This window comes from Ammospiza caudacuta, chromosome 5 (genome assembly GCF_027887145.1).
Source record: "Ammospiza caudacuta isolate bAmmCau1 chromosome 5, bAmmCau1.pri, whole genome shotgun sequence".
Classification (NCBI taxonomy): domain Eukaryota; kingdom Metazoa; phylum Chordata; class Aves; order Passeriformes; family Passerellidae; genus Ammospiza; species Ammospiza caudacuta.
Genome location: NC_080597.1, coordinates 56,274,845 through 56,299,947, shown reverse-complemented (window position 1 = coordinate 56,299,947; position 25,103 = coordinate 56,274,845). Strand labels below are relative to the sequence as shown.

The following is a 25,103-nucleotide window of genomic DNA, read 5'->3' as shown; positions in this document are numbered from 1 at the left end:
CTGAGGCTGGAAGGAACTTCCGCAAGTTATCTAGTTCAACCTTTTACTCAAAGCAGAACAAAGTTCAGGTCAGGTTGTTCAGGATCTTATGCTATGAAGTTTTGAATATCTCCACAGATGGAGAAGACAATGAAGAATTTTAATTCTGTTCAATAAAATTATCTTGCTTATGATTTCACATAAATGCCCCAACTGGTTTTGAGCATATATTTCATGTATGTTATATGTTTCGACTTCCTACGGAAGTCAGCAGTGACTGGGAGAGCACCGGAAGGTTTTATTTTTCTGACTGTCTAGAACCTGTTGTAATTACATAAACTTCTTATGAGGAAGAGCAGGGAGAGAAAGTCCTGAGAGGGCTGACATCTAGCCTTGGTTTAAGGCGGACACTTATCTTATCAACCTACTGTTAATAAACTTGCTAAAACAGTAAAGAGCCAGATTTAATTTTAACTTGCTTTACTGGCCTGCTTTAGCAATGACTAAAGGTGATAGCTTGGAAAAATATTAATCAGAGTCAGCTATTTAAAGTCAGACATGTTTTTTGGCAGTTTCTTCAGGGAAGTTCATCTAACAGCCATCAACCATGAAGATTCTTAGCTACCTCCTGGTTTACCGAAAGTTCCTGCTCATTGTCCTCACCCCACTGCTTTTACTTCCACTTCCACTTATCATCAAAACCAAAGTAAGTGACCTGCTTGGACAGATAATTATTTTGCACCTGTATGTAAAGATTGAGATTTCTAGACCTTTTCAGATTAACAGAATTACAAATAGTTTGAGTTGGAAGGGACCTTGAATGAATAATGATAATTGCATTGTGATTATTTTTCTGTCAATTCAGTGTATTTTCACAGAAATTTAGAGAAGACAGCTTCAACATAAAATTCTGTACTGGGTGTATAAAGCTCAGAATCATATATTTGTTTTCTAACATCTGGACTACATTGAAAATATTGTTATCATTATTACTTTTGGACTCTTAAACAGCTCTGTATAATTGACAATGGAGATGAATTTTCAGGAAAAGAGCTGCAATTACTTTTTGTTTAATAAAGGATTTTAAGTTCATCACATTTTATGTTGTCTGATAGGAAATGACTGAATTCAGTGAGCTGACAAATTCCCTCTGGTTCCTAAATAGAGAAAAATCTATAGTTTTATTTTACTGGAAATGAATTGTGGCATTCACTAACTCTTGGGACAACTCCAAGCTGATGAAACAGCTATCTAACAATGTCATTAGTGACTCTATTTGGTACAGCTCTGATGCCAGCAGATTGAAATGGAATTCTGTGATGTGTTATCATGCATGTGTTATACGTACCATGTATGAAAATACATGAAAATTTGTTTCAGAAGTCTTTGCCTCACAGTTACATGGTGGGTACAGAGCAATGTGCTTCTCACTCTCACATCACATTCCAATATTTGATTTCCTTTCTGAGAGGAAACTCATGGGAAATTCTTAATATCATAGGACTTAAGTGAGATGAACATTTGCTAGGTGAATGGATATTTTAAAATTGTTTCATACATAACAAAAATTTCTTTCCCAAAATAAATGATAGCCACAGCTGACTGACTTAGGTTTAATATTGTTGTTTTCCAGTCAAAGGTTCCAAGAGCTACATCATTAAGCTGATCCTTTCCCAGTACAAAACATCTCTGCTGTTGTTGAGTAATTTCATACCCTAACCAGGGGCACTAAGAGTTCCAAACCATTTTCCTTAAAAGCAGAAATATAAATTTAAAACTACACAAAAGAGATTTCTAATACTCTGGAAAAAAACTAGATTTAATTTACCTCATTATATTTGTCTGGGGCTGCATTTTACAGACAGCATTGAAAATTATTCTCCGGAGAGGAAAAAAAAAAAAAAAAAGATAAAAAAAGGAAAAGAAAAAAACTCCTGGTTTTAAGGAGTTGAAGCAAAAGACACTTGCTGAATTTACAAGTCTGAAAAACAACAACAATGTTTCCTGTCAGAATTGCATGATACCTTTTTTGCTAGATGATATCCTTGCCTTGTTGCTACTGATGACAAAACATTTGACCAATTACTGACTGCGAGTACTCCTGGACTCTGAAAGGTTTGCTTACAGAGGCAAAATGCTTTTGATTTATAGGAATTCATGGCCTGAGAATGCTTCAGAATGACCTAGAAGGTGATTAATTGTCCTTGAAGGAACAGGCAGCTGATTTTTTCCCATTTTCCTGAGTGATAGAATTGAAATAATTTTACAATTTTACTATCCCAGAAAAAATTCTGTACACCTATTTTACCGAGTGTGTTTCATATCTCAGCAGGATTGTCAATAGCACACAATAACTACCCTAAATGCAGGTCCTTTGACTCATACTTTTTCCAGCTGTGGGGACTCTCTACTGATGGAGATGTGCTTTTTGAATTGTGATTTTTTTCCCCCTGGATGATCAGCTCATGTTGTTATTGGTGCCTTTTGTATTCTAGGAAGCAGAATGTGCATACACGTTGTTTGTAGTTGCCATCTATTGGCTCACAGAAGCTTTGCCACTGGCTGTTTCAGCTTTGCTGCCTGCATTTATGTTCCCCTTGTTTGGTATAATGGCATCCAAGCAGGTAACCTTCATTTTTCTCTGTTTTATATTGTGCATATCAGGAATCAAAACTCCAAAGAATGAAACACATAATGCTGAGACCTGTCAGGCAAATGCATGGATTTGCTGAGTGCCAATCACAACAGTTCTGCCTCAGGACTTGCTTACATGCTTTGTCTTCAGGACTTGTTCACATTTTAAAAATAATTTCTTTAATAATTTCTCCTAGATAGTGGCTCAGTGTTTAGATGTCAGTTGATGGGAAAATGTTAGGTAGTTATGAAACATCCTTAATATTACAGAGGCAAAATGTCACAATAATGGCATCATTTGCAAACTGCTGACTATACACCTTCATGTCAAAGAGATGAAATCACAGCTAATCATAATATAACTCTATGCTTAAAGTTGTTATTTTACCTGTTGGATAGATAAAAAAGTAACAAGAACAACATTTAATTGCTGATTTAGTATTCATGTGAGATGTGACTGACAATTTTGGATTGTTCTATCTGAAACTTTATTTTTTATTTTGTTTTAACCCTATGCACTTTAATGCATTTATCCTTGAATCATTAGGTTAAATCTATTTGATAGTTCCAATGACCTAATTTTAATAAAAAAGAGTCTCTTTATTTATTTCATAATATAATCTTATTGATTTTTTTCATTAAATTGGTATTACCAAAGGCTAAAAGAAATTCACCATTTAATCTTAGTGATGGGTTTATTTTCCTTTTTGGTTTTTGGGGTTTTTTATTTTGTTTCAGGTAGCATCTGCTTATTTCAAAGACTTTCATCTGCTCCTGATTGGAGTGATTTGTTTGGCAACGTCAATAGAAAAATGGAATTTTCACAAAAGAGTGGCTTTAAAAATGGTGATGCTGGTGGGTGTCAACCCTGCATGGTATGTGCTAAACAGTGTCTTGAAGGATAAAAATACTTGTGGAAATCTATGTATTCCAGAAATAATTTCCTACTGCTCTTTCTACAGTAGAAATCCAGCCATTCTGTTTTACTCAAACAAAGCAGATATTTAAATTGATATGAAAGGTTTGTAGGTGACACTTTAATATTTTGCTGAAATCCTAATTGAAAGTTCCCTGTAGTGCTTCTATTCCTAATGAGGATCCTTGTGAACAAAAAGTATGATTAGATTGTAAATAATATAGAGGTCCAGTTTCTTGATGGTCGTTGGAACATTCCCACCCAATGCCTACAATATAAAATTTGTTCTATGCTGATTTTTTTTTATTTCAATAGTGTTTTCAAAATCCTGGACATTCCCAAAAATCCAAAAATAGTTCAAATACACAGTGAGGGGGAAAAAGACCAAACATACAACTAAGCAAATGGTGGGGAAGGAAAAACACATTAACATAATGTCTTTACTTAAACTATCTTCCTTTGTCTACATATGAAAAAAAAAAAAAATAGCAAAGGATAGGCACTTCCTCAACTGGATGAGGGGATAAGGTAAAAGAAATCACACTCCCTGCTTACTGACTATCAACACATATTTTTGGAAGTGAAAAATCTTTTTCCAAGCTTTGCTTGCTTTACAAACTTGCAGAAAGAGTTTAGGCTGACAGAAGCATCTGTCAGCGTTCAAGTAAGGCTGCCCATAAGATCTAGGGAGCAAGTTTGGCTTCCCAGAATACATCATGCTCGTGACACCTTGCCAGGAAGCAGAAAGGAAGCAAATGGTCAGAAAACCATAAACCCCAGGCCTAAAAAGTAAGATGCCTCTGAAGTGATTTAAATAATGACCCTTCATAAGAATGCTGGATTATTTCTATTAATCAGAAATTTGACTGACCTAATTTTAAATATCACATGTATTTTGATTTAGTTGTACCTCTTTTGATAGCTGGTAGCTTTCTGTTTGGAAAAAATTCTCTTTACATTCTTGTTCTACTGCCTCCCATTATCTTAAGCTGTGTTCTTGTGCTATGCAGGTTTAGTTATTTTGACTTCTCTTTTGAACACTCCTAAATTCTCATCTTTTAGCTGAAATGTTGAAAGGGAGATGACAAGTGGATGGTGTGCTATGCTAAGCTGAGCATTGCTGGAGAGCTTGCTGTGAACAGTCAAACCTGAAGCCAGCATCTGAGAATACCTAAAGCAACTCCAGAGCTGTTACCCTGAGGAAGCACCCTTCATACCTATCACATTTCCTGGTCATGACAAAGGGATGATAAGAAATGATGAAAGGATGAAATGATGATCATGATGAAATGATCTGTGAAGGATGAAATGTGAAGGTAGATCTGTGACCTACCCACCTCTCAGCATCCGCTGCTCACTGGCTGTGCCCACGGCAGGCACGGTGCAGCCTCACCCAGCCAAGGCAGAGACATCACTGCATGAGACCTCTGCATTGCAGGCCAGAAAGGGCGCAGCAGTGAAAGTAAAACAGCAGGAGACTTCTGGATTTTCCATTGCAGATTCTTCTGGAGAAACTGATGTGTATCAGACATATGTGGCCAGCAGGATCAGGACAGGGATGGTCTCCCAGTACTCAACACCAGTGAGGTTGTAGCTCAAATCCTGTGCTCAGTTCTGGACCCTTCACTTCAAGAAAGACATTGAGGTGCTGGTGCAAGTCTGGAGAAGCTGGTGAAGGGTCTGAAGCACGAGTCTTATGAGGAGCAGCTGAGAGAGCTGGGGTTGTTCAGTCTGAAGAAAAAGCTTCTCAGGGGAGACCTTATCACTGTCTACAACTCCCTTGAAAGGAGACTGTAGCCAAGGGAATGTCAGCCTCTTCTCCCAGGTGAAAAGTGAAAGGATAAGAGGAAATAGCTTCAAGTTGGGCCAGAGGAGGATTAGATTGGATAATAGGAAAAATTTCTTCAGTGAATGGTTGGTCAGGCATTGGAAATGGATGCCAAGGGAAGTGATTGAGTCATCATCCCTGGAGGTATTTGAAGATGTGTAGGTGTGGCACTTCAGAACACAGTTTAGTGGTGGACTTGGCAGTGTTTTGTTTATGGTTGCACTTGATGATCGTAAGGGGTTTTCACAGCCCAGATTTTTCTGTGATCCTTTAAAGGCTTTCTGTCATTTGAGCTAAGCAGTAAAGCGTGCAGACTAGCAGAGAAAGGTGAATACATCTATACAACCTGCAAGGGAAATAAAATACTGGGCTTTTTGCACTACAAAGCAAAGAGTGACTTTGTAGTTGGATATAATGGAATAATTATCCGAGATTTCATGCACAATATTTTTTAACAATGCCACAGAGAAAATAATGCAGAAAAACCAGGCCTGAACAGAATAGGATATATTTTATTATTTTGTAATCACTTTTAGAGTCCCTCAGAAGAGCCCATCACATTGTACCAAATGGCCACCTGACTATCCATTATACCTGACCATCAATCCATCTAATGCTGGAAATTTATGATGAATAGTTTTAGAATACATTAGTGAATGTCTTAATTTGATTTTGCTTTTAAAATCCTCTTGCAAGTTCTACTAAAATGACATTTTCCTACAGTATGAAAATTCATATTCAGTGTGCTTATTCTGACCTGTATTTTCTGCAAAAGAAACAATTCTTCCTCAGCTTCTGTCTGCAGACCTAATCCAAAACTGCCTAAATTAATGGGTTTTACACTACTGATGACAATTTGTGCTGAATCAGGTCTGTGACTTGCTGGTCTACAGATCATTTCATCACTGCAGTTAAAAGTGCACAGGGAAAGACAAGGTTCCCCTACTGAGAAAAAATCCAGTTTGAAATGTTGTTGCCATTAGCTGAAATGAAAGGCTACAAGAGACATTTTGATGGTATTTTTACATCATCAAATAATGTTTACATGATTTTATACAATATCTATATTGGTTTCACGTACCAAGTAAAACTGACTTTTTTGTGAAGCTTCTGATCAAGGCTGCACAAAGAATTTTACAAATTGCACAGAAGTCTTCTGATAGAAAGGTGCAACACCACCATCCCTCCACTAATTTCTCTTGCTGTGATGATGTATGGCAGGTGTTTCATATCAGTGATAGCACCTTGGAACAGGGATTTAAGAAGACTGTTCACATTTCCAACTCCAAGAACTGCATTAAAAACAACATTGTGACCTGTATTCTAAATTTACAATACAATTTCACCAGATACGACATAGAATGTTTGATTTTTCAGTCATCGATGCAATTCAGTGTATTGCATTACTATTTGTAGTAAACCTACAAAAAGTTGAGCCTAGACCAGATTACAGAGTTGTAATGACCTTTCCCTTTCCCATTTAATATCGAAGATGACATTTATTGAAGCTCAAATAATGCCTATGCTTGTCTTGGTGCTCTGAGTAAGAACTGTTTTGTACCTCTTTCTGAATTTTTAACATTTCTTCCTGTAACAACCAAACTGGTATATCTAGAGAGCTTAACTAAGTGAGAACTCCAGGGTTTTGACCTAGACTGTACAATATGAGATTAATAGCCTCAGCCACATAGCCATTTTAACTCTCATTTGAATTTGTTACATGCATGGTGTTCTTTCTTCAAAGATGGTTCATATACAGTATAATTCTGTAAATAATTATTATTGCTTCTGCTTCACTTTAAAGCATATTTGGACCTCTAAAATATGATAATTTCAGCATCTTAGATCAAGAAAATTTTAATTCAAAAATGTTCTCAGAATTATAAGCTTAAAATTTTCAGTGTTTCAACTTTTCTGTTGACAAAGTTCTCATTTATATTAAATAGACTTATGATAGGAGGTGTTACTGTAGCAGTCACAGACTCTTCTCTCCTGTTCCAGGCTTATGCTGGGTTTCATGGTTAGCTGTGCTTTCTTGTCAATGTGGCTCAGCAACACCTCTGCTGCTGCCATGGTGATGCCAATCGTAGAAGCTGTAGCTCAGCAGATCATCAGAGCTGAAGCAGAAGCTGATGAGCTGGAGATGTCCTGCTCTAATGGCTCCATCAACCCAGCCCTGGAGCTGGACGGTAGGCACGCTGCAGTTCTGCCTTTGCCACCCTCAGTGGGCAGGAGGGAGCACTGAAATGCCAGAGGAGTACTGGCATCTTCTCCTGCTTCACTGTGAGGCTTCTCTCAGATCACCGTGTGTGAGCTCTCTCACGGTCACAAAGATTCATTAAAACTGAACAGATGCAGAAGGTGGCAGCTGGATGAGAGGAGGGGAGACAGGAAGGGGCTGGCTTATCAGCCTCTCTTATCACCTATAAGATGGCTGGAAGGAAATATGCCTCCAGGCTATAGAAATGCTAAGGCTTAAACGTTAGCACAGGAAAAGAGCTCTTTAAGCCGTAGGGTAATGTTGGAACAACTACTGAATCTAAACTGATTGCCTTCACAGTTAGATTGTAAATTAGGAATATTTCTCCTCATGAGAAGATTCAGATTCTGAGGAACAGAAGCCATGAAGGAGTAGGGCACAAATCAACTGTTTCTGAGATTGGTGCTTGCAAATGTATTGATGGGATGATGTGAAGTAAGTGCATGGGATGAGATGTTGATGGAGCCTTTCCAGTTTTACTCCCTTAAATGCTTTTCTGTTTTTGCATCACTGTCTTACAGAAAATATAGGAGAACACGAAAGCCCAGATTGGAAAGAGAAAGAAAAACCAGTAAATGGGTAATTGTTAATGATTTAGTAAATTCTGTTCTAAGAATTCATCTAAATAGAATATCTGTGTGCTACAATACATGCCTTTGTTTTTCCAGATATAACAACAATGTGGGTAGTACTGTATGCACAGTTGAAAAGGAAAATGAAAAAGGAAATGAACAGGTACTTAAAGTATTTTTATTATGCAGTGAAGCTTAGTTTTAACCTAAATTACACTTCTATGCCACACCTCAAATGGCACAGGTTGTAATGAAGTTGGTTACATGTGAATAAGAAATATACATGTAGTCAGACACATGTACACACTTTGCTTGTATAGCTATTTCATTACTGGTTTGCCCTGCCATTTCACACAAGTTAAAGCAACCTCACCAGAGTACAAACTCCATATCAGGTGTGTGTATATGTATCAGCCTATACAGAGGCAGTTCTGTAAAGACTAAGATCAGGGAAGGGACTTCAGGATTTGACTCTGCCTCCTTTTCCTTTACATGAATAATTGCATTACCAGTATAACTGTGAACTAAGACACACTGTAGACAACTATACTGCCAGTAAATTGTCTGGCTCTTCTGACATATCCTCAAATTCTATTTTTGCCCCTGATGATGAGCCCTTCTTATACATTAATTAGTGTAAATATTTTCTAAGCAGAACCTACCACCTGCTGAAGCAGAGAGAAAAAGCAGAAAGGACAAATACAGTGGGATTTTCAAAGTGATGTGTTTATGTGTGGCTTATTCTGCTACCATTGGAGGACTGACCACAATCACAGGAACATCGACTAATCTGATTTTTACTGAGCACTTCAATTCGTAAGAGACTACATTACATTATTTGTACTCTTCTTAGTCCAGAAGTTTAACTTTCCTTCTTAAGCTCTCACATGGCTCCCCTAAAATGCATTAGAAACCTTGCCTTTTGATTTGATATTATTTGATTCTATTGCTTTTCCTAACTTTTTTTTTAACTGAGATAAAATGAAATTGCAGATTTGTATTTGCCTTACACTGGGGAAATCTGTAAGTGACCTTCCAACACATGCAACAAGATGACCATTGTTTGGTTAAGTAGTACTTTACAATTTTGGTAGCTGCATGGAAAAAGATAGATTTTTCTTAGAAGGAATGCAATACTTGGCATGAACAGAACAATCACTATCTAAAGATCTGTTATTAATTTTTAAGTACAGCAGGAAATAGGTTCAGACTTCTTAGCAAAGAGCATCAGGAGACTTTCAAGAGGCTAAGCACTGTTGAAATTAGAAATCTGGGTCCATTAATTAACAAAAAAAGCAGATAATTTCAAGGCAGTCTGAAACTTTGCATTCAATGGAACAATGTTTTAAGTTTTCCAAAGCATTTTCTAATATTCATTTTCTTTCTTAAGTAGAACTACTTTGAAAAGAAAATTGGCAAATTTAGTTCTAAACCCCTTGGAATCTAATAGTTCTTGCTGATCATTTTTTTCTTCTGCAAACCTACCATTGTCAGTAATAGTCCTACTTGAATTCTGAAATAAAATAAAGCAAAATTCTTTTTTGTCCTCCATCCACTGTTTTGTATTGCACATGACAAAATTGTTGAATACCAGTTATTGATAGCGTTTTTAGAGTTTGCCTGCAAAGAGTTTACTGTTATTGGCACTAAATCACTGTAGAAAGAGGATTGTTAAAATCGATCACACTTGTAGATTTTCCAGAGGAAATAGGTCTAGAAAATAAATCAGTGTGTCTTGCCCATCCTTGCTTCAGGCAAGACCTGTAGTAGATAATCCAACAATAGCAGATAATCCAACCAGAGCTATGTAATAGATTAATTTTAAAAAAACATTTAAACTGATCATCCATTCTACCTGAGGGATATTTGCTCTGGAGATGAAGAATACCTAACTTCAAATTTCTAGATTACTAGAAATACTTACACAAATATTCATCCCTGTACATCTTACATAGTACAAGTACAAAACTAAACAAAAGAAGTTTCAGTGTTGCTTCCACTGTTGTCTTCTACATCCATTGGAGCTTTTCCATTTGAGTATATTTTCTTGTGCTAAATTCTCATCTCAAAAAATTCCTTTCTTTCAAGTTCTGTTTCTTTATAGTCCTAACAGCCCTTAGGCTGTGCATGGCCCTCCCTTGCCTACTGAACTCACTTTAGACACACCTCAGTCTGTGTCGGATCCCCAGACCTGTTGCTGATCCATTGCCCAAATAGCCAGCACAGCCGGTTCCTGTAGTGGCCATGATGACCAGGAAGAGGATGGGAGGCAAGAGGATACCACAGACCACCTCGTGCTGAAGTCTGCTGCCAGCCATAAATATTCTTCCACAGAAGTGCTTTCTGGTAATTCTCACAAGTCTTCATTCCTTTGAAAGGTGCACTAAACTTTTTTTTTGCTTTCATCCAGACGTTACCCAGGTTGCCAGTGCATCAATTTTGGATCCTGGTTTGTCCTTTCCATCCCCATTGCAGTTATTATTCTGCTGCTCTCCTGGCTCTGGCTCCAGTGGCTCTTCCTTGGGTTTGAGTAAGTGAACAGTATAATCAATAGAAATAAAGGTTATTGATATAAAATTTTATTTTTACCAGGAATAAATATTGCATCTTAGCTTAATATACATTGAGCCTTTTCCTTAGGAAAATGCTCAATAGGAAGAAAATGCAGCAAAAGTGATTTTGTGATCTTGATTAATATGGCTCAATCTCCAGATGGACAAAAATTTTCTAAAATAAGAATCCCAGACTATTCAGCCCAATGTGAAAAGTCCATACCACAAATGGACTCACTTCTTTATACTATACACACAGAGTCATTAGTCAGTGCATGTGTGCAAGACAAAAGAATACTGAAATCATATGCATTTTTTTTTTACTGGAAGAGTCATAGGAATACATCCTTTATTGGAGTGAGGCATTGTTTTGAATACTTGAACAATGTCTGTATAAACTAGATGGCTGTATTTGTAAATGTGAGGCAAGAAACTTCTGCTTTTCCTAAATCTATATCTGGTGGTATGGTAGGGTTTCTGTTTCTCCACGCAGCTTGGGCTTTTATTGTTTTGGAGAGGACAATATGCCTTTTGGGATGGTTCTTCAAAGCCTTTTTCTCCATGAGTTCACTGGAGAGATAGGTGGGACACCAATCTTCCAAAATTACATGGCCACATGTGGTGCAAGACATGAAAAGTGAGACTAGTTTTAAGCAGACAGAATCATGCCATGCTTACCACTCTATATGTGAACATTCATAGTTTCATTTTTCATTATTGTTTTGATAATGTTCTATTTTACTTTGTATAAGAGACTTATCCAAGAATGAAAACCTGGCTTGTAGCAAATACCATGCTGATCAATATGTAATCTGCTCATGTGAAAAAAACCTTTTCATTCAAAAACAAAGTAAAGCAAAGCCATAGATTTAAAGAGATTCCCATTAAAGAGAGTTGTATATTTAATTCTTTCAATTAGTTCACATGGTTGAAGTTTCATCCTTCCTGGCCAAATGAGTTGGTCAATAACAGAACACATTTTGTTGCTGCCTCTGTCAGTTTCCCACTGGGCATTGTCAATTAATTCCAATATGCTCAGTTTGGTGTGTAATAACTAAATGGGAGATACTGCATTGTAAAGTGACAAATATACATTTGTCAATGCTGTTGGTAACTGGAAAGGCTGGACAGTTTTTTCTGTATACACTAGTATCTCATCATCCAATATTGCTGCTTTATATTCCAGTTTAAAAAACATGTTCAAGTGTGGCAAGAAGAAAACAGCTAGAGAAGAGGCCTCATCACAGGTGATTCAGGAGGAGTACAAGAAACTTGGACCAATTAGGTATTTCAAACTATAAATCTGCAAGCAAGAGCAGGTAAATCTAAATGTCAATTCAGGAAAATTTATAATTCATTCTACTTCTGCTATAGCTACCCAGAAATTGTTACACTTGTCCTGTTCATTCTAATGACCCTCCTGTGGTTCACCAGAGATCCTGGCTTCATCCCAGGATGGTCTTCACTTTTCCCAAAGTAAGTGGTCTCTTTTAATAAACCAAAAAGAACTGTACTGTGCCTTAACTATATACCTTCTTTTCTAACCAATTTTCAAAAATTAAAATACTTTCAATATTTCAGAAATATGCCAGGCCAAACTTGTTGCAAACCTTTGTAGTGTATACAGAAGATAAACTCCAGCAACTTCACATATATATGTGAGCAATAGCTGTGTAAAACCTGTTATAGGATAAATTAAAGTGCCTCCTAAGAGGGATTGTTACTAGATTTTTGGCTTAATATGGTGAGGGAGAATGCCAAAGGTACTTTCATGCCGAAGTACCTCACTTCCAGTGTGAAATTCAAAGAATAAATCTGGTTAGGATTTTTTTATCTACTTCCCTTAGTGACAGCACACTTATATGCATACAGGCCAACATCCCATGCTGTGACAGCTGAAATTAATGATATAAATGACTGTCCATTCATGCATATCTCCCTGAAAGTCATAGTTTAACTGAATACCAAAAAGTCAAGAACTGTTGTAGGGGTTTTTTTGTCTTCTGCTGCAACTTTTCCAGGATCATCTGGATTTCTTTCCCTAAGTAATCAGTCTTACAGGAACTTATATTACATATATTACTTATATGATATCTCCTTTTCTCTTGCTGCAATTACTGTAATTTCAGTTCTGTTTTTCTGTGATAAAGTTTCAAGTTTTGCCATGGAGTGGTAGGAAGTAGTTGCAGGATTAGGAGAAGTGGGACTTAATGTTGTTTAAGTCCTTATGGGTTTAACATTTATTACTAGTTATCCCAAAGACCAACTCTAGACTAGAAGGGTAATTTTCCATTTTGTTTTCCTGTGTGTTTGTGATAAATGACACGTGAACACACATACCTCATGCCTTCTCTCTTTAAGTATATTTCCACCACTTACACACCTTCCCAGTGCTCTTCCAGAAAGTCTGGGAGGTAGTGTGACAAGGAATAATTGTAGCACTTTGAACATTTAAACTGTAACACAAAATTATTTAGCAAAAAAAAAAATACCATTAAAAAGTCCATTAAAAACTAAGATTAGTTTAAAATTATTTACTTTTAATCATCAGGAAAAGATTGAAAGGGAACACTTGTTTTTCTCTTATAACAACAGCAGAGCTGACGATCACTGTCTCATATGAAACACTGCACTCTTGAAAGGGTTTTGGAGTGGTGACCTAATTAAATGATCAGCTAGCTAAGCAATCAGGCTGGGTTGGCTTTTCTTCCTTCTTCCTATTAACACCCACAGCTCACCCAGCATTGTCTAAAGAGCTACATATTAAACTGAAATACAAGGCACTGTAAAAAACCTTTCAAATATCTGACTTAGGGTTCAAATGACTTTTTTTCATCCAGAGAGCTACATATTCCTATTTGAAGCTGGTTATCATTGTCTGAGGATTTTGTTCATTGGTAGAGAAAAACAGAGCATTCTCAAAAATGAGCAGGGTTACAGGTTCTACACAGGGATGTTATTTGTGGATGCCCTCTAATGTTGCCCTTGGAAGGAACTGCAAGCCTGTGTCATAGCACACTAGGCCAAATTATGTTGTAATTTGGGTGAGTTAACCTGAAGAGAAACAAAGCTTTGCTTAAGAACTTTAAGAGGAAAGAAAGCATTTCTTACTATTCATACCCTGACTATATCTAGATAGCTTTAATTTATCAATTATATTAACAGGCACAAAAACAGTAAATTAGGTTAAAACTTTCTGAGCAACAAAACTTTTCGGGGAAAATAAGGGACTGGGGCATAAGGATGGCACAGGTACAGCTGTGAGCAAGGCATATTCTTAGAAGCAAAACCCAAACCAAACAAGAGCAACAACAAAGAAATGTGAGGGAAAAACCCCTCAGATCTTAGGAACTGTATTTCTGACACTGTGATGTCCAAGAGGCTTGTAGCAGTGCACTGAACTGCAGATTACATCTCTTACACACTTGTTCCCTAAGCGTGAGCATATAAAATTGCTCAGTGCTTTGGACTTAGGTACAGAGATAGGGATGTGCATAACTTCTTTAAGTTTATGTTACAGGAAACACCTATAAGGAAATATTCTCCACCCTTACAGAAATCTGATAGCGCTTGTTTTCCACAGGGTTTTATCCCACAGTCTCAAGAAGGCCTAAGGGAAGTTCTGCCACCTGAAAAGAGGTTTTACGGTATGAAGAGCCACAATGTTGCTCTGAGACTAGTGAGTGCATCCTATTAGGTGGGAATTGCACCACCATCAGGGTCTTAAACCAGAAAGGGCTGTCTGATCCTTTATTCTAACATGCTGAAGGTCAAAAGAGTTACACTGTTCTGTGTGTTAAACCTAGTAGGAATTTACTTTATCAGAACCTGAATTTCCAGAAAGAAACCAGGCTTGATGTTAGGGTGGCAAAGCCCAGGTTCCTCAAATTTTGGAATTTGCTAATTTCCTTGATAGTCATGTCTGTTGTCAAACTGAAAAAGACAAACTAACGTACTGCTTTCTGTTGGAATATGCTTTCAGAGATCTATTTTTGTCTTTCTCTATTGGTTTAAAAAAATCTTCTGTGCTTTAAAAGTATATGTATCTTGTGATATATCACCTTATAAGCTTTGCTTGATGAACTAAATTAAATACTTAAATCTTTGTTTCAAAGAAAATTTCCCATCACTGTCATCACCCATTTCATCAGACATTTGTGTGCACCATCATGTTACTGAGTATCCCTTTAATATGCAAACACTGATACTTTTGAAATCCCAGCAGAAATACCACTATTTATTTATGCTACCTTCATACCTCTTAAGAGCTACTTTTTGTACCGTCAGCAAGTTTTTAATCCACACTTCTGCTGTAGCAGTATTGAGTAGAGCCCATTATTTCCAGCTTTATCAGATGCCTTTCAAAAATACATTACTTCTACCAGTTCATTTTTTTTAAGAAAAATGTATATTTATTAAAGTCTAATCCTTCCTTTACTGTCCTGCCCTGCACCCGTTACCTCCTTCTGTGAGCGTACAGCAGGATGTTTTAATAAATATTGTATAACACTACAGAGAGCAGCACAGGGTAAAAATGCCTGTTTCCTCCCCATCTGTTGACAGCACATGATCACACATCATTTCTGCTACAGCAGTTTCCTTCTCTGTCCTGGTCTGATTCCAGGCTGCCGGGTATTAGCTTCAATTAGAGCAGTTCCAGGTTGGCCTTTGGCCTTTGGGTTTATGAGCCTCATAAGAAACAGAAAGTTCAACACTGAGCTGCAGCTGATTACAGCTGATGTAGGCAAGGTAGGCTTCCCTCACTCTTCCACAGATTATTGCCTGGATGTACTGTGTTGCTTTCTTCATGATTTATTGCTTTCTTTACTTCTAATACAAGACCATTATGTATTTCTGTCCACAGCCATGTTCTCTACTACAATCTCAGCTGGAGTGAGATCTCTTGAATCAACAGGTTTTTTGCTTCCTTATAGCACAATCAGATTTGCAGTGTCATAAGCAGGTAGATGTTGTATATGCAGTTGTATTACAACTTGGATAAATAGGCTTTAAAAAACGTTTATCTGAAAATTTGATAATGATTGAAAAGCTTCTGTTTGGAATGACATTGTGTGTGTCCTCATCATAGTTTGACTGGTGGTAGAGTGTTGTGCGTGTCCCAAGCAGGTTTTTTGAGAATGCTGTTTTGCATCAGAAATACTGAGTTTGTGAGCAAAAAGTTGCACTCCCTAGTTCAGCTAGAGTAAGTGCTGAGTCCTGTACCTGGGGAGGAACAATCCCAACAGGAAGGGGGCTACAGGCTCACCTTGACAATCTTTAAAACTACATGAGAGAGAGCAAAGAGGAAAGAGTCAGGCTCTTCTTAGAGGGGCTCAGTGACAGAATGAGAGACAGGATGAGAGACAATGGGCACAAAATTAAACTTACAGGTTGCCTCCTGAACATCAGGAGATGTTTTTCACCTGTGATAGTGATCCAGAGAGGTTTTTGATTTTCCACCTTTGGACATATTAAAAAACTGTCTGAACATAGTCCTGGGCAGCTGGCTCAGAGTGATCCTGTCTGAGCAGAGGGGGTTGGCCCAGAGAACCTCCTGAGGCCCCTTTCAAACTCAACCATTATATGAAAATGGAGCTGCCTAGAGGAAAGTGACAGCATGGATTGTTTCTGTATCTAGATCTCACTTTCCTTAAAAACTTCTAGCAAGACTTAGAAGAAGGTAGGATAGGATCCAAAAGGAAGAGATTTTATATCTCTAGACCTGGTGCATCTGGTCTTAGGCTAAAGATGATATACAGGCAGAACCTCCTGCCTTAAGAAACCAGAAAAATATAGTAACTTTTTTTTTTTTAATGTATTTTCTATGCAGGCAGAGTCTAGGAAGCAGGAGACAAAAAGTATTAGAGAATCACTTCAACTTCTAGGGCATCTTCATTTTGTGACAGTATTAGCTAAAATTATGCTGGTTTTGGTGTAAGTCACCTGACTTAAAGTAAAGTTTTAAGACATAATAAAGTTTTGTTTGAATTTCACCTAACAAATCAAAAGACTAGATATTTGCAGCATATCACTGAGAGAATTAGTTTTTGCTTTCAGTGAGAAGCTCTGGTTCAGTACAAAGCATTAAGCTGCTGGGAAGATCTGATGGGAAGATATTATTGGACCTACTGTAGCTGAATATTTAGAAAGCATATGGTCTGAGGCTGAGAGAACAAATGTATTGGTGTGTTGCTTCAGAAAATCTTACAGAAGATCTTGTAGAAAATAGAAAAAAATAACAAGGTTAAGAAAATGTTTGCTTAGCTTTCTTAAGTAAAATTTCTATTCATTTTAATGGCCATCTTGACTGAAATAAGACAGACTGGGGTATGTCATCAGCTAACATTGGTTAACAGACTTGTGTGTGTTAAAATGGCCTTACAGCTCAGCTTGGCACCTTGCCTGATCTTGGTGCTACTTTTTACAAGTTAGAAGGATATTGAAGCAGTTTAAGACACAGTAGTGCAAACAGTTCCTAGGTACTGGAAATGACCAAAACAAACACAACCCTTGTGACTGTGACCCTAGTAATAACAGCCATAGGAGGATGATAATAAAGTTCTGCTGCCTTTCCTCAGCTAGAAAATCCCCCTTGTTGGTATGCACTGTGTTCTTTAAGGCCTCTTAAACAGAATCTATTGCAGCGCATATTAAAATTATTAAATTTATCATTAAACTGTGAAAACTAGTTATCTAAGCATCAGCTACTTCTGAATATCCCACTCTACCAGCTAATTTCTGTATGGCAAAATAACACATGCTTACTTGAGATGTTTATTTATGAATTTATAGGGCCTCCACCAAAAATTTCTCTAGATCTGAGGAGCTGACCTTGATTGTCTGCCAGGTACCCACCCAATGACTTTGTCACTTCCTCTCCTCAACAGGAAAGGGGATAAAATAAGGTCAAAAAGCTTTTGGGTCAGGATAAAAACAGGGATAAATGATTGCTTATCAGTCACCACTATGGGCAGACTTGATATGGGAAAAATTAATTTAACTGCAAGTTAAAAATAGAGTTGGATGGTGAGAAACAAAGATAGGAACTAAAGCTCTTTCCCCTCATCCTATTTTTCCAGGCTCAACCTGACTCCTCTGCTTCTTTCCACCACACCTAATGGTGCAAGGGATGAGGAATAGAGGGTTATGGTCAGTCCACAGCAGATTGTGGGCTTTCCAGATACTCTATCCTCTTCCTCTCTCTTCCCCTCCTTCTCCTGACTATATATATTTATCTGGGTTTTTTTTTGTTGTTGATTTTTCCATAGATATAAAAGCTATATTACGGATTCAACAGCTGCCTTAGTGATAGGCCTCCTGTTCTTTATTATTCCAGCAAAAACATTGCATAGGACATCGAATGGAGAAAACAGTTGAGTATAATTTGATGTTGATTTTACTATAATAAGGTATCTAAGATGCTACTGTAAATGTAACTTATTGCACTGGTTAGAGGAATGTAGTTAAATACTAATGTTGAAGTCTTAATAGAAGGTATAAAGCACTGGGGTGTAAAGCATCTCTGACCTGGAAGTCAGTGCCATCATACAACGTGAGAAGCAGCAGGAGCCAGTGCTGTGCAGGAAGGTGTTACCTGTACCCATGGACACCAATGGAAACCACCTGCCCATTCACCGCAATGGGCTTTGAAATGGGCTGCATGGAGCAGGGCTAGGCTCATGTTTTGAAAATGTTACTGCTTGATTCGGGTACCCTATAAAACCCCAAATAGTACATTAATTCATTATCATGTAATTTTTCCTCTTCAAAATGGATTTTTTTGTTTAAAGCATGCCTCTGGCTCATCCTCTTTATGCATTTAGTTGTGCTGCTGAAAACAATGGGATCTAGGGGTTCACAGAGAACAGAGGGTGTCTTGGTTTGGAAAAACAGGTGTGTGCTATTGAAGGCAGGTGCCTCCCCTGAAATGGAAAATGTAAACCCCCTCCCTCTGAATTGTTGTAAATTTGAAATTGAGCGGGGCTCTCAGGCAAACATATGGAAGCAGGAATAACAGTTATTTGTTAGGCAAGAAAATAAAAAAATCCAGAAAATAAACAATGCAGTAAATTAAAACCACACTGACAGAGTCAGAACAGAACCTGACACCCTGTTAGTCAGGGTGTTGGTAGCAATCCAATTGGAATTGTGGCTGCAGTCCTCCTGGAGTGTCAGGTGTGGTTCTGTTGGAGCAGTGATCCTGTGGAAAGGTGTAGTCTTCCTCTGAAGATCCAGTGGAAGAGGCAGCTGTTCCTCTGGGAAATCCAATGGAGAGGCTATACTGGTTCTCCAGAACCTCAAGATTATACCTAGGTAAGAATGCTTGGCTCCTCCCTCTGGGTGGAGCATCTCACAATGGGATGCTGTAGTTCTTATCAGTCATGCAGTGACATTCAGTAGCCTATAATCAGCAGATGTCTTCCCAGAGGGAGGAGTGATTGCGGAAGAGATAAGGAAAACTGCTCACTTAACAGAAGACAACTGCCATACAGATGGCAAATAGAATACAATTTGCTTGGCAATCCAGGACAGAAGGTCAGAACCTAAATGAGTCTAGGTGAAACAACATTGCCTCAGCAATCTGCCTGAATAGTGAAGTTTTATTGAATAAATAAAACCCATTGGTATCCTACACCTCTCTTCTACATGGGAAGGAGGGGAAGGGGACCAGTGCTCCACTGGCGGTAACCATCACAGCTCTAATGTTTCCATGCCATGACAGTTTTCCCCTGTCAAAGATCTGTACCAGGAAGTGCAGGTTGTTTCGGTCAGAGACCTTGTTCGTTACAATGATGAGCTTTTTGTCTTTGAATTTTCCCCAAGTACTTCCTCAGGGAGACTATTTCAAGAGCTTGTCAATATGTTTTTAAATGTTGGTTGGGGCGTTATATATATTTTTTTTTTTCCTCTAGCTGTTTCTGGTTACATTCCACTGATTACTTGGAAGGAATTTCAGTCATGCATGCCCTGGGAAATAGCTATTCTTGTTGGTGGCGGGTTTGCACTGGCAGACGGCTGCGAGGTAATGCAATTTATAGAAGTACTGAACAAATAATGTGACCCAATCAAGAGCAATTCAGACAGGCAGTGAATTCACAGTTATTCTCTTGTTTTAGCAAGTTATTCTGTAGCAACACTGAACAGGATAAATGTGATTAATATTCAAGGTGTTCAGAAAGCAGGTTTAGAGAAAAAGAAGTTTCCTGTTTTCCAAGACTATGCACAGTGATGACTACTGTTTCTTATTTAATGCAGATCTGATGGGGGCAGAGGGGTTGTGACAACACACTGTTTCCAAAGCCTTAATGTCACGAGATAACTCCCATGTGGAGCCTGATGGTGACTCCAGTAAATCAAGCAGCTTTGGACCTAGACTCTGGTTATGAAGCCTAATATACTAGTATTACCATTTTCTGATTAAGACTCCTCTAACCGTCTCAGAGATGCAAATATAAATATAGTGGAAATATATAAATGGAATATGGTTTGCATGGGCTCCTATAGAGCACCATTGAATTAGAAAAAAGGTCTTAAAAACACGTGGTAGAAATATAGAAAATATTTCAGATTTTTCTCTTTTACCCAGATACTTCACTATTAGCAGATAAGTTCTGTTGATATACCATTTAAAATTTTTTCCTTTCAGTGACTTGCTAAACATAATCATGTTCTCATGTTCCTAATGCAGGTTTCAAAACTTTCTGAGTGGGTAGCAAGTAAATTGACACCTCTAGGATCATTACCCTTGTGGCTGATTATCCTGATATCCTGCCTTATTGTCACTACAGTAACAGAAGTAGCCAGCAATCCAGCTACCATTACAATATTTTTGCCCATACTATCTCCTTTGGTGAGTATAACAAGCTTATTTTTAATCAGAATCTACTCTATCACCTATGTAGTAATGCTGCTGCTCAAAGAAGTGGTTTTAAAAAGTGTCAATAAAATACTTCAGGTCTTTTACTGTCCTGTATTGTGCATTGTATATTTGGTTGCTTTAGGTGTTTTTACCAGGAGATGCTGAAAAATTAGTAAAATTAGATAAAAGTTCATTTTATGGATTAAACCCAGATGGCAATCAAGCCATACGCAGCTGCTCACTCACTCCCACACCAGAGGGGTCCTGGACAGAATTAGAAGGGGAAAAGCTAGAAAATTCATGGGTTCAGATGAAGACAATTTAACAGGGAAAGCAAAAGCCCCATGCGTAAACAAAGCAAAACAAGTAGTTAATTCACTGCTTCCCCTGGGCAGGCTGCTGTTCAGCCATCTCCAGGAGAGCAGGGCCCCATCACACATGACAGTAACTCGAGGTAAGAAATGCCACCACACCAAATCCCCCTGCTTTATACACTGAGCATGATGCCATACGGTATGGAATATCCCTTGGTCAGCTGGGGTCAGCTGTCCTGACCATGTCTCCTGCCAATTCCATCCCAGCCTCTCACTGTGGCAGTGAGAAAAATAGGAAAGGCCTTTGCCCTGTGTAAGTACTGCTCAGCCAGGAGAAAAAAACCCTATATTGTCAACACTGTGTTCAGCACAAATCCAAAACATACAAGCCACTGTGAAGGAAATTACATCAGAAAACTCCAGTACAGTTCAACATGTGAAAATTGATGCTGTCGTTACTATTTGTGAATATTTGAAGCTCTTAAAAGGACAGTTCTCTTAGGGTTTCTTCCAGACTGCATCTTCTGCAAAAATGGTTAACACTCCAGGTTGTCACAAAAAGAAGAGAGGGCTAATAGATGTGCTTTGTAATTCACATTTCTTCTGTCCTTAGATTAATTGTGTTCTTTCTTCTCATCATCTTTATCAAAACATCTGATTCTTTCTTCTTCAAAACTTCTTGTCTTCTCGTCTGTAGCTTTTCCTCTTGGCCAGCCTTGACACATACTAATGCCTTTTTCTTTGAAAGAAGTGTTAGTCCTCTTTTCCAAGAATTACAGAATCAATCGGTTTGAAGAGATTTGTGAGATCATCATATTCAATCTTTGGCTGATGACCACTTTGTCAAATAACCATGACACTAAGTGCTCCATCCAATTGTTTTTTGGACACTTCCACAGATGATGACTCCACCACCTCCACGGGGAGTCCATTCCAATGTTTAACAACCCCTTCACTAAAGAAATTCTTCCCAATGTCCAACCTGAACCTCCCTTGGTGCAGTTTGAGGCCATTTCCTTGTCCTATCACTATTGTCTGGGAGAAGAGACTCAGGGAGTTGTAGAGAGTGATAAGGTCTTTCCTGAGATGCCTTTCCCCAGGCTGACCACCCCCAGCCCCTTCAGCCCCTTCAGCTGCTCTTTAAAAGGACTTCTGCTCCCAGCCCTTCCCCAGCTCCATTGCCTTCCTCTGAACACACTCCAGGCCCTCAATGTCTTTCTTGTAGTGAGAGGTCCAGGGCTGGACACAGCACTCAACGTGTGGCCACAACAGTGCTGAGTACAGGGGGACAAACACTGCCTGGTCCTGCTGGCCACACTGTTGCTGATACAGGCCAGGATGGCAATGGCCTTCTTGGCCATCTGGGCACACACTGGATCATGTTCAGGTCCCATCAACCAACATAGCCACATCCTTTTCCACCAGGCACCTTTGCAGCCTGCCCCCAGCCTGTGGCACTGCCTGCAATTGTTGTGACCCTAGGGCAGGACCTAGCATTTAGTCTTGTTAAACCTTATCAATCCAGTCTGTCCAGATCCTCTGCAGAGCCTTCCTACTCTCCAGCAGATCAACACCCCCCAATGTAGTGTCATTCACACCTTTATGGAGAGTACATGCAATCCCTTCATCCAGATCATCAGTAATGTATCATATATAAATTCAGCTTTATCATCTTTCTTGCAGTGTTTTTGGTTTTCATGCCTGTGCAATGTTCTTAAAAAACGATTTACCAAAAAAGGTGTTTTCTCACTTTTTAAACTGGTAGTTCCATTCAGATTTCACTTGTGTTAATATAGGAAGTTTATATTTCTGTATTTAATTTGGCAAATGCATCCCTTGACAGCTGTACTCTCTTTCATTTTTTGGTAGGCTGAAGCCATTCATGTGAACCCACTCTTCATTTTGATACCTGCTACCTTGTGTACTTCCTTTGCATTCCTGCTTCCTGTAGCAAACCCAGCCAATGCCATCGTGTTTTCATATGGTCATTTAACTATTATGGACATGGTGAGTTTTAAGCAAAAGTCCTAAAGGGAATTTTTGGCATTCAAAAATTTTTATTCATTGTCTTGATGCATGTTTCTCCTTTCCTTTTCCTCTTCTTTAGGTGAAAGCTGGCTTTGGCATTAACATCATCGGAGTTGCTGTAGTTATGCTTGGGATCATGACATGGATAGTGCCTATATTTGATCTCTATACTTACCCAAGTTGGGTACCCAGCATCCCATCTACAAATGGCACTGGGCTGTAAAAAAAAGTTTCCTTTTATTTTCTCACATGTGGTGAGTCACTTAAAATGCTTTCAGTCACCACAATTATAAGGATCTACATTACTATAAATGCTGTATTTCACAGTCCTAGAGACTGATGATCCAGTCTGAGAGTCTAATCAGGAAGAGTGCTAGACTTTCTAAAGATCATAGTTAGATCAGGTTTCTAATCTAGTTCAGCTAGTCTGAATTTTTATATCTTCATGTTATGAAGGAAAAAATAAATGTGCATAGCCATTATCACAGGCAATTTGCCCCCATTCTCAGGGTAGCAGAATAATGAAATTTAGAATTTATTATTTCAAATAAAAATCCTTGTTATTACTTTTTTGGGAGTTGTCAGAGAGCGTGTTGGTTTTCTGTTTTCTAGATTCAAGCTTTGTTTAAAACAGTGTTGATCACAAACAAAAGATCAGGGAGGGGACTGTTTTGAACCCATAGTTTACAGACCAGTCAAAAATGCACAAAAAATGGAGAAGAGCAGCATGATCGCTTACACAGCACTTTATCTATTAAGCACCTTGTAACCTGGAAGGAGAATGCATACTTAAGCATATATTTATGCTACATCCTCCCAGGACCTCACTAAAATACATTGTTGCTTTTGTAAAAGAAAAAAATACATATTTCTCTGTATAGAGAATGTTGATTGATCTGAGTTGATCTGTACAAGTTATCATCATATCTCTCTGCCAAAAGTAGATATATCTCCTTGAGGAATGAAACCATAAGACAGTGCTGAAGATTTAACAGTCAATCTGCCAACCAAGTGAATCTTCACCAGGAGGCTCATGATATCTGCAGGACAGATGGCAGTTTAAGGTTACTATACTGTGTAAATATTATAATGTTCTAAACAAAATAGTGTAATATGGTCAGAATGTAAGTTGGAGTTCAAAGATATCCCCAAATAATGATGTTCTTGGTTGTTACATATTTTTCACCATGAAGACTATAGCTTTACTTGTTGTGAAGATCTGTAATAATTTGTAAAGAGCATGTAGTCTGAATGTAGTCTGAATGAAAGCTGTGTGTATTTAGATTGGATCATGCCTTGGAGCATCCATATGATAGTTGTAAACATCAATCTGTCTTTTAAAGATTCTGTCCATTTTCCTAACAACAACAACCAAAAAATGCTGTTGGTTTTTGATTAAGGGTTTACATTTGGTTTTGGTACTGCATATTTAGAGATGTCAGTCATGACTTCTGCAATGCCAGAATGCAGTGTATAACCTTGTATATGTAGCTTGTTACCTGTAACTATTAGTTGCAGGTTCAGCTGCAGTGAATTATTAAAGAAGCACTTTTTCTTAATTAATGATTCTGTGTAAGTATTGAAGTAAGTATTGGTGCATGACACCATGCTTTTAAGCCTGATTGAGGCTGCTATCACAATTTTTTAATGCAGTGGCAAAATAGGGCAATGACCATCACTGGGGCAACCAGGAGCTGCCACTATAAAAATAATGCTTATTGATCCCTGTAGCAATGATCATCAGTACAGATATACAATGCTTGGCTAAATGAAGTCAGGTACCCGAGGGAAATGCTGATACACGTAACTAATCCAAGATACAAATCCTGGAATATATCATATGGTATTTTACCATAAGCATTTGCAGTGCAGGAGCTCATGGCTTGTTCAGACCTTTGGTCCTGAAGGCACAGAGAGGAAGACCAGCAAAGAGTGCTCTTGCTTACTTTAAGGTATCACTTTCCAATTTTGTCAGTAATTTTCCAATTATTCAAGAGCAGTGGAAAGAGTGAATCACAGTATTTCAAGTGGAAGGGATCTCAGAGGCATCCAGTCTTGCTCAAAGAAAAGTTATTATTCTGTTCAGACCAGGTTGCTCAGGGATTTGTCTAGCCATCTTGAAACTCTCCAACATGAAACTCAACATGCGCAATTTCCCTGA

General features: G+C 38.2%; 1 protein-coding gene across 2 annotated transcripts; it reads left to right on the top strand.

Annotated features, from left to right (window-relative positions):
• The first annotated feature begins 586 nt into the window (after positions 1-586).
• On the top strand, positions 587-23,521 carry SLC13A1 (solute carrier family 13 member 1). Of its 2 annotated transcripts, none has more exons than XM_058805267.1 (15): positions 587-685; positions 2,475-2,603; positions 3,352-3,488; positions 7,359-7,546; positions 8,139-8,196; positions 8,286-8,352; positions 8,845-9,005; positions 10,600-10,719; positions 11,928-12,026; positions 12,116-12,217; positions 18,010-18,113; positions 19,654-19,763; positions 20,430-20,591; positions 22,784-22,921; positions 23,022-23,521. In XM_058805267.1, exons 1-15 carry the CDS (start codon positions 587-589, stop codon positions 23,163-23,165), a joined length of 1,818 nt encoding a protein of 605 aa, XP_058661250.1. In that variant the 3' UTR covers positions 23,166-23,521. The 2 variants fall into 2 exon arrangements, with proteins under 2 accessions (XP_058661250.1, XP_058661251.1); XM_058805268.1 differs by having other exon boundaries at positions 8,842-9,005.
• The last annotated feature ends 1,582 nt before the right edge of the window (positions 23,522-25,103 follow it).

Excerpts from the sequence above, each read along its gene's own strand:
- SLC13A1 (XM_058805268.1), top strand. The coding sequence starts at position 587 with ATGAAGATTCTTAGCTACCTCCTGGTTTACCGAAAGTTCCTGCTCATT. Across the intron at positions 2,604-3,351 it reads GTATAATGGCATCCAAGCAG|GTAGCATCTGCTTATTTCAA; the intron begins GTAACCTTCATT and ends ATTTTGTTTCAG. Across the intron at positions 22,922-23,021 it reads ATTTAACTATTATGGACATG|GTGAAAGCTGGCTTTGGCAT; the intron begins GTGAGTTTTAAG and ends CCTCTTCTTTAG.